The 10,206-nt window shown below is 38.6% G+C and overlaps 1 protein-coding gene across 5 annotated transcripts; it reads right to left on the bottom strand.

Moving 5' to 3' along the window:
- Positions 1-888: 888 nt before the first annotated feature.
- On the bottom strand, positions 889-9,737 carry lhcgr (luteinizing hormone/choriogonadotropin receptor). 5 transcript variants are annotated; one of them, XM_085181805.1, is made up of 12 exons: positions 9,353-9,452; positions 8,417-8,477; positions 7,712-7,783; positions 7,374-7,448; positions 7,207-7,281; positions 7,001-7,075; positions 6,816-6,893; positions 6,650-6,718; positions 6,479-6,553; positions 5,428-5,613; positions 5,138-5,206; positions 889-4,913 (listed from the first exon to the last, which is right to left on the bottom strand). In XM_085181805.1, the coding sequence occupies exons 2-12, from the start codon at positions 8,446-8,448 to the stop codon at positions 3,815-3,817; spliced, it is 1,905 nt and encodes a 634-aa protein (XP_085037931.1). In that variant the 5' UTR covers positions 8,449-8,477; positions 9,353-9,452; the 3' UTR covers positions 889-3,814. The 5 variants fall into 5 exon arrangements, with proteins under 5 accessions (XP_085037931.1, XP_085037929.1, XP_085037930.1 ...); XM_085181803.1 differs by lacking the exon at positions 8,417-8,477 and having other exon boundaries at positions 9,353-9,735; XM_085181804.1 differs by lacking the exon at positions 8,417-8,477 and having other exon boundaries at positions 889-4,910; positions 9,353-9,734.
- Positions 9,738-10,206: the final 469 nt, after the last annotated feature.

Here is a 10,206-nt window from a genome sequence, read left to right as displayed (position 1 = left end):
GTTGTCAGGCCTGCAGGTATCAGGCTGTTGTTCTCCTTTATCTCATAGTGGCACAAATAATTTGTGTGGCATCAAATTTGATGCAGAACACCTGATTGTTCCGTAAATATTTTTGAAATGTTTATTTAAAAAAACGCCTTGGCTGCATTTTTAGTTAAATAGCACACATTTCAGTTCAGTTCAGTTCAGTTTTATTTCAAACATTTCAAACGTGTCTTCACAATCATTACAAAATATCATTCCATTATTTGTTTGAAAAGAAGTAGGCAGAAGTATATACTTATTTGTCCCTACCCAAATTTGCAGATTCTCAAGTTATGGAAAAACAAACAAACAAAAAAACAAAACAAAAAAGAACTACAACACTATTACCAGCAACATTACCATCCTGGGTTAACCCTGTTTTCTTCATTCTTATACTTATTTAAAATTAGGTTTTTATATTTTAATTTAAACTGGTTTATGTTTTTACTTTCTTTTATTTCTTCTGTTAGACTGTTCCATAATTTAACTCCTGCAATTGAGATAGACATAGTTTTTAAAGTTGTTCTAGCACTTTGTATTTTTAAATTCCATTTCCCTCTTAAGTTATACCCACCTTCTCTTTTTATGAACAATTTACAGATTTCTTTTGGAAGCAATTTATTTCTTACTTTATACATTATTTGTGTTGTTTTAAGCTTCACCAAGTCTTGGAATTTAATAGCTTGCATTCTGACAAAGAGTGCATTTGTATGGTCCCTTACCCCACATTATTTATTAATCTAATGGCCCTTTTCTGTATTATAGTTATTGTTTGTGTGTTACTTTTGTACAGTAGCTTGCAAAAGTATTCGGCCCCCTTGAAATTTTCCACATCTTGTCACATTACAGCCACAAACATGAAGCAATTTTATTGGAATTCCACGTGAAAGACCAACACAAAGTGGTGTACACGTGAGAAGTGGAACGAAAATCATACATGATTCCAAACATTTTTTACAAATAAATAACTGAAAAGTGGGGTGTGCGTAATTATTCAGCCACCTGAGTCAATGCTTTGTAGAACCACCTTTTGCTGCAATTACAGCTGCCAGTCTTTTAGGGTATGTTTCTACCAGCTTTGCACATCTAGAGACTGAAATTCTTGCCCATTCTTCTTTGCAAAACAGCTCCAGCTCAGTCAGATTAGATGGACAGCGTTTGTGAACAGCAGTTGTCAGATCTTGCCACAGATTCTCGTTTGGATTTAGATCTGGACTTTGACTTCTTTTAAAATTGAATTCATTCCTCATTGTAAAGGTTCACAAAACATTATCAGTGTTAACGGTTACATTTTAACTTTCTCTCTTCTGACCAGTCAGCACTCTCCTCTGGAAACACCTGTGGAGTGGGTTTAAACTCAAGTAGGATTTGAGAGACAATATCATATACTAGATATTACTCAGTTCTTTGTGCAACTTCACAGAATGTAAATTCATAATTGCTCATACTTTCTAATTACACACCAGGCCATCTCCAAAGTGCATCAGCATCATCTTGACAGATGTTTGTATCTCCTTCCTCTTTCAGGTACGTGGTTTGACACAGTATTACATGCAGTCTAATTCCTGTGTAGGATTACTTATTCTCACATCCTGATTGCCTTTTACAAGGAATACTTACTTGTGCAGTCAAGATATGGAAAAAGAAGAGAACAAAAACTTAAAGTAAATGTTTATTTTTTAAAGTTAGATCCATAATTTGCTGGACACAGACACACATGTTGTAGTTTTGTCCCTGTACACCACTACAGTGGATTTTAAATCAAACAATCAAGATGAGATTCAAGCACAGACTTCCAGTTTATTTATTTCTTTTTACAAAAAAAAAAAAATCAGAGGCTCAAAAGTAATTGTACAAAGTAACATAAACCTAAATACAAAGGACATTTTAATACTTTAAACCTCCCAGGCCTTTACTGCAGCTGCTTTCAGTTGCTTTTTGTTTGTGGGTCTCTCAGTTTTGTCTTCAGTAACTGAGATGCTGACTTGGCCACTGAAGAATATCCCATTTCTTTGCCTTGAGAAACTCTCTCTGCTTGTGCAGTGTGCTTTGGGTCATTATCCATCTGTATTGTGAAGCACTGTCTGATTGGCTGTGCAGCATTTGGTTGAATCTGAGCAAAGTATAGCCAAGAACTCATAACAGTTCATTCTGCTACTTACATCAGCAGATACATCATCAATAAACACCACTGATCCAGACTCACTGACAGCCATATTGTTATACAGCGATAAAATTGCCTCCACCATGTTTGACTGATAATGTAACATGATATAAATCATAAGTCTCCCTCATTTGCACATACATTAATTTGGGTCTCATTTTTAAAATGACAATGAAAAGCTATAAAATTAAGATTCAACCTGTGCGTTAGTATGAGTACTTTAATTTGTCATGAAATAACAAGGAAATAGGCATCGCCTTGTCATTGAATCACTTGTCAGTCAACTGTCCGATTATTTTTGAGCATCTGAAAATGGAGTACTGAAATTTCTGTAATTCTTAATCAGGAAATGTTAAAAAAAATAAATAAATAAAAGCCAAAAATTTTCTGGTCAACAACTGTCTTAGTCCAGCAAATTATTTATCTAACTGTGTATGTATGGCTAGTCTCACTTACGTTCTTATGCTTATGAAAGTGGCTCCTTTTGCATACTCATGCAACAATGAATTACATATGAAGTAAACAAGATGCTGGAGCAGACTACTTTCAAGAGTAAGTCATAGTATTAGACTATATATGATCAGAGATGGGCAGTAGCGTTACTGTAATCTGATTACTTTTTTCAAGTAACGAGTAAAGTAAGGGATTACTATTGCAAAAACGATAATTAGATTACCGTTACTTTCCCGTAGGAACGCTGCGTTATTGCGTTACTAAGACCGTGATCTTTTTGCGAGAACGTCTCATGACAATGACATAAGCGAGTGCAACATCTGTGACAACAGCTGTGTGCAGATCAACAATGGATAATATATCGAGTGCGGGAGAGAGTATGAGCGTGCAGCGTTTAAAGCGTGGAAGTACTGACCTTACTTTGAGTTTGATTCCATAAAAAGTGATAAAAACATTAGTGTCCATTGTGCGTGGGAAGAAAACTTCTTTTTACAGCAAAAAAACCCCTAAACTTCCACGCAAGCACCGAGTGCACTACGACGTAATTGGACATTCACAGAGAAGCTCGCGGATTCTTCCACTGACCGCTGTGGCACACCTGCACCAGGGTAAACCTCCGCCTACCCCACTCCTAAAGGACCGCTAGTCTTTGACTTTATTTATTTTCTGCTGTGTTTTACTTGCATCTATTTGAAAGAGTGAGTGTAAACACAAAAAAATATTTTATTTTATGTGCTGGAATGTGCAGAAAATAGGTTTAAATGTTAAACAAATTTCTTCCAGTCAGAGAATGTTGCATATAATTAAATTTTTGCTAAATGCATAAAGTTAAAAGATTAAAACTAATAAAACAAGATTTAAAAAGACACTTTTCCATTTGATTACACTTTGTATGATGGATTATGCAGAAAAAGTAGAATTGGGCTGAAAGATCTATCGCTCTAACACCTATTCAGGTTGTAAATCGTGTTTTAAAAAAGTAACTAACTAATTAATTACCTTTGAAAATAAGTAATCAGTAAAGTAACGGGATTACTTTTTGGGGGAAGTAATCAGTAATTAGTTACTGATTAATTTTTTCAAGTAACTTGACCAACACTGTATATGATGCTGATATATATAATACAAACATTTACTGTTTGATGCAACTGGAAATTTGTATGCATTTCTTTTCTATTTCCTTTCCGTATGAGCAGCCTTGTTTCTACAGCAGCCTATGGTACTCATGAGTTTATAAGCATCCTTTCTGAAAGCTTTAGTGAAGATAGCATAGAGGAAGGGATTGGCACACGAATTGATGGGAAAAAAGAGGACCAACAGAATTTTGGAGTTGGTAACTGTGATGAGGGGAAACTTAAAAGCAGCAGAGATGGCAAAGAAGGAGATGGGTGCCATGCACAGAAAATCCGTGAAGATGAGTACCGCCATGCGCTGTGCGATCCTGGTGTCTGCACTTCTTCTGGGTAAGTCAGGGTTTTTTACAGCCAGGTAGATCAGCACATAGCAAACGCAAACAACGAGGAAGGCGCCCACATTGAGGAGCAGGATAATTATAACAAAAGCCTGAGCCAAAGGAGTCTCTATGTCCATGGGTAAGCACATGCTGACTTTGGTGTAGCTACTGACACCAATCAAGGGCAGTATCCCCATCCCCAGACAGATGAGCCAACCTACTGCCATTATACCTGCAGCTTGCATAAGAACCAGGTGGCGCTCTACCTGCATAGCATTGGTGATGGTGTGCCAACGCTCCAGGGTAATGGTGGAAAGTGTGTAAACTGACAGCTCCCCACCAAAAACTGACAGGAAGCCAGCAGCACTGCAACCAGGTCCTGTCTGCCATTCAATGGCGTGCTGACTGTAGCTACCACGAGTACGCAAGTCTACAGTAGCTATCATCAGAAGGTAGACCCCAATGCAAAGGTCTGCAAGAGCCAGGTTGCACATGAGGAAGCGAGGTACTGTCAGCTTGTTCCGGCTGCTGAAGAAGACCAGCAGCACTGTCAGATTACCTGTAATAGCCAATAAATTGATGAACCAAATAGCTACTCTGAGAAAACTGAAACCTGCGATGTCTTCACAGGGGTTGAAAGCATCTGCCTCAGGTGTGCAAACCAGAGTGCGGGTGGTCTGGCAGAGGTCCAGTTCTGGATAGTGGAAATTCACATCTTCATAGCTTTCATCTTCAGCAAGCAGGTCACCTTCCGAGAAATACGGCACGCCCGTAAGTAGAGATGTGTCTGTTGACCCTCCGATTACAGGCTGAACCCTGCTTTTGAAGGAGATTTAAATGGAAAAGAAGAAGATATTGTTTAAATAAAGAGCTCAGAATGAAGATATCTTAAAATAAGTGAAGTATGGTAAGTAAAGTAAACCAAGGGGCAAATCCATTTCAAACACACTTGTAAGTTGATTTCAATAAGGTGTGAAGTTTATTAGAGTAAAAATAAAAATGAGATTTAGGACAGGTAAATATTGCTGAATCACATGATTTACCTGCCGGCTGGATCTCTCTCAATACAGGCTGTAGAGCTGTTATTCCACACAGGATTAATTGGTAAGTCTCTGTAGAAAAGCAAGAACATAACAAAAAGTTATGTCACCATTACATGGCATATTTCAGGTGCAGATGTTTGTGAAACCTGTGATATATTGTGTAACGCAATTCAGCATTGCTTAATAAGCAAAGGATTCTGATTTTGATGGACTTAAATTTAGACTAGTGCATGGAAATTCAAAGAGTCACGGGGTAGGGTTGAGCTTTGAGCATGCACAGTGTAAGTTACCTGTGAGTGTTCCAGTTCTGCAGTGCACAGCAGTGGCTGTTGTAGGTGAGATGAGCTTCTCGCAGACTCCACAGTCCCTGCAGAGGAGGCAGACTCTTCAAGGTGTAGGCGGACTGAGCAAACAACACTAGAACTGACTCCAGTCCCTGTGATGGCAGCTTTGTGAGAGCTGTGGCAGAAACATCCCTGTGAAAAAATAACCGACATTAATACAGTGTGACAGAGTTTTTGTGTCCACTGTGCTGTTTTACATTGCCATTGTTCATCTGACTGTTACTGTTTCTCTCTGCTGAGCTGAAGTCCACAGTGTGTTCTTTGAAGATTACATGAAAATTATGAAGGACATAAAAGCAATTCAGGAGAGTAAGACCATGTCCAAACACAGAATATAGCCTGTGTCGAGTCTTAAAGTTTAACTGGTATGTTTAGTAAGCATCTTCCTCCTTTTGCTTCCCTATTCTTCTTTCCTTTCAGCTGCTCGCTTTAGGGGCCAACACAGAAGATCATCTGCCTCCACCTCACCCCTTCTCTAGTACCCTCCTCTGTCACACAAACTCTGCTTAAATGTCCTTCTTCACCACATCCACAAATCTTCTACTTCTTCTCCTGCCTGAGATCTCCATCTTCAGCATCCTTTGTCCAATATATTCACTGTCCCTCCTCTGCACATGTCCAGACTACTTCAGCATTACCTCTCTAACTTTCAGAGTAGCATCTCCAAACTATACATCATGGTGCCATCACCATCTTCTGAACCTTCCCTTTCACTGTCACATGTCCCACCCATGCCCTCTCCTGACAACCCACTCCACCATGCCTGCAAGTTCTTCTTCACCTCTCTTGTGCTCTGTCCTCATGATGAGCCCAATATTTGATGTTTCAAAGATTCTACACCGGATGCCCGTCCTGATGCAAACCTCTCCATTTGTCGGCTCTAGGCTTGTTGAACACCCTACCCCCCACCCTGGCTGGGTTTCCTTTAGCTTTCCTCAATAAATCAAAATAAACTTAGCACAAAGTGACTTTTAGGGGTATACAAATAAAAACTTACAAGACTCCAGGGCCCGTGGCTCCTGTGAAAGCATCTTTATGGATCACTCTCAGGTTTCGATTATTTTTTAATACCCTAAACATAGCAGAATACAAGGAGCAAAACTTTAATGGTGCAAAAGAAGAATTTTAAACAGAAATTAGACATAATGTGGTAAAATTAAACAAATACAGCTTATCTATCTTTGTTCCGTTGAAGGCATGCTTGTGTATTTTTCTTATGCCATTGTTGTACAGGTTCCTGAAAATGTAAGAAACATTTGCATGTTCAAACTTTCTGGACTGCTATAATACAATTTCAAAATAAGTGAAAGTGTCCTATACATTGCAATACTCACATTGTAACATATTCCTTTGACATTCCAGTGAAAGCGTTTGTGGGTATTTCTAGAAGGAAGATGTTGTCACATATATCCCTGCAAAAATAGTAATAAGTGTAATAATAAGTTGAAACTGGACTTGCAGTAACACTGAAGATTTCCTTTGTATTAGTCTCTAAGAATATAACAAGAGATTTACTCACAAGACAAACTCAGATTCAAGCGAACTGATTGATGTGACATCAGGAAAAACTGCAATACCGGTATTTGAAATACTCCTGTAAATAAAAAGAGCAATGTGTCACTTTCATTTGACAAAGATGAAAAAAAAAGTTTGTTGCAAGTCAGATTGCTCTGTAGGAATTTTTAAAAACTGACAATTGAATAAATAAATTTTAGGTTGTCTCACAAGTAGCGAAGTTTGGGGAGGTTGTTAAATGCTCCTCTGTCAATGTGCATGAGACCTCTTGTGTTCTGGATTGAGCTGCAAAGCAGTATAGAGCATACAGTCCATACCGGGGTGCACTACAGTAATTGTGACTTTAATGGACTGGGAGAATCACAGAAAAGACTTACATTTCAGAGAGGCTGAGGAGGTTGTTAAATGCTAATGTCTCAATGGTTTTCAGGGTTACACTTTGAGTAATCTCTCTATGTACAGCAGAAAATAAATAGTGAGATTCTTCTTAGCGTTTACGTCACACTGTCAGACTGATGTGCAATATAAACACACTGCAACCATTTTATGAGATTTGTCACAACAAACAAAGCAGAGACACTGCAATAATTAGTTTATGTGATGCAAAACCCAAATCTTCTTATATTTTGAGCATCAATTTTCATCATATTGTTCCTCACTTAAGCAGTATCACAAGTGAGTCGGAATTTGTCAGCAAAAGAAATGTGATACGTACATCCTCTGGACTCCTTTTAAACCTTCAAAGGAATGGCTTGAAATTGTTTGCAAAGACAGATGATAAAGAAACCTGCGAAAGGAGGCATAAAAAGATTGGGAGCACAGTTTAATGATGTAATAGAGACGTAGTGACATCTTAAAATCATCTGAGGCTCTGTGACAAAAAGGTAAGTGTAGCCATGGCACAGGTTTTGTCATAGCAACTATTTAGTGTTCAATTAGAATGAAATTTTCCTAGGTTTTGTTTACAGCCTGTCTGGACACACTGTGGTTTTTTGTTTTGTTTTGTTTTTTGTTTTGTTTTTATCTCTAACAGAAATGCACCATTTAGGTTGTTTGAGGCATTCATAATAAACATAGAGCAAGTTCTCTTCCCACCAGTGAGCAACATTTCCACATCTGCAACATATACATTATTCCCAGCTAACAGAAATGGTCTGTCAATATCACAAACAAATAGAAATTGTAATTTGGTAGAACAGAAAGTTCCAGGAGTGAGTGTATAGAGTTACTGGCAGCATTTGATAGACACACAAAGCTGCCAGCCTTGGTGTTCACAGACGTTAATCACAAGAGAGTCAAGGTGTTGTGTACTCTGTTACTGAAGAGGAGGTCAAGATTACCCACCTTCAAGGCTTTTGACAGTAAACTCAACAAGTGAGCTGTGATGTCCAGAAAACCATACAAAAAGAAGTGTACTCACAATGTGTGAGAGCAACTTGACATTTGCTTCATCGGTAATTAAGCTGGATACATGCAGGGGACTGTGTTTTTAAAAAAAAGAAAAGAAAAAGGATGTGATGTACTACTTAAATTAAATAAATACAGTCCATGCTTGGAAGCAGACGTTCTTCACTCTCCAGTAGGGATCTATCCAGATTTATCTCTCAATATTATGAAGACTTAGAGTGGTCTGAATGTAAAACATAAAAAGTTCTCACAGGAAGATGCACACAGGCAAAGAGAACAAGAACACAGCTGGCCTTTGTTTTATCTACTGGAGAACGCATGCACACAATACTACTGACAGAGCAGGTGTGTATGTCTGGATGGGGTTTTTTTGTTCTTGTTGTTTTTTAATGAAGCAGACTTTATCATACCACTGATGCTTAAATTAGAAACATACAAAGTGCTTCCATGGCTAAAGTTGAGGATAAAAGAAAACAAGAAAAAGATACAATTATAAATACATTTGCCACTTGGTGAAACTAGATGCAGTGTTGGAATACTGCTTGCATGTTAGCAGTGTTGGAATACTGCTTGCATGTTAGACTGATCTGGAATACATTCAGTACTGGCAATGGTTGTTGAATGATCAAAGGCTACACCTGAGACACCCCCCCCCCCCCCCCCCCCCCCAAGTATACAATAAATACTGGAACCAAAATCCGTTTTAAATGGGTGCTCAAAATTAAGGCCACTTACAACAGGTTAAAAATGTGATAAAGCGTAATTTGATCACTGTTAACTCTACAAACGGCACAGCAGAGCTAAACAAGAAAGACGTTTCAGTGCGGATCTTTGCCCCGTGCGTAAATACGCGCGGAATAACAATGACAATTGCTTAATCACACGAATTAGCTGCCTTAAAAAAAACATCCACCCTGTAAACGCATTATTCCACATGTTGCCAACTTACAATCTTCTATCCCTGTGGTCCATCACTGGAGCTGCCCCTTGTGTTATATTGTTGCACCTGATTGCATTGGAGAAACAGCGGCAGATCCTCGGGCACACGAAATTCCTGCATCCATGGAACAATGAGACGAACAGGAGCAGGGATACTGACGGCGATGTCCACATCGTTAGTGCTTTCTGGGAAACTTCGCAGAAGCTGAGATGTCGACTGAATGTCCCTTCAGCAACAAGAAGTTGCTTCCCTTTAATCGCGCTTTGAATCTCAATCACCTGACGTCCAGCTTCTTATCAAGTGGCTCTTGTGTCGCAAAGAGTTTTTATATAAGCATCCGAAAAGGAAAGTGACACGTGATCGCAAAGTTGAGCCCTGTAATTTTTTTTTTTTTTTTTTTTTTTTTTTTTGATGATGACGATTCATTATTAGGTCTATTCTAAGTAAGATTAATGTGGACATGATTGCGTATTAAAGCACCCCAAAACAGAACGCAGAAACTTTTAACGACTGGATACATTATTACCGGATTTATACGTTTTCTATGAGCACATCTGCTTGTAAACACAATCATCTGGATCCCCAGTTAGACTTGCAGCAGTGACCTTGGTTAAAAGAACATACGTAGATCATTGTGACGGTGTATCGTTTAAGATGTAGGCTAAACTGGCGTAATGAGAAAGTATCTGAAAGTAAACCGCAAACATCCAAGAGACAATAACCTTTGATGTTCAATTACCACCAACATCTTCCTCCCCTGGCAATGGTTTTGCTGTGATTGGATGCTTTCAGAGCCACTTTTCCCTCACTGCTGAGTTTGCTAACCCTTGTGTCTGTAATTGGAGTGTATTTTAGGATAGTTA

The sequence above is a fragment of the Neolamprologus multifasciatus genome, chromosome 13 (genome assembly GCF_963576455.1).
Source record: "Neolamprologus multifasciatus chromosome 13, fNeoMul1.2, whole genome shotgun sequence".
Lineage (NCBI taxonomy): Eukaryota > Metazoa > Chordata > Actinopteri > Cichliformes > Cichlidae > Neolamprologus > Neolamprologus multifasciatus.
The sequence above is the reverse complement of the archived record's forward strand: the minus strand, read 5'-3'. Positions and strand labels throughout refer to the sequence as shown.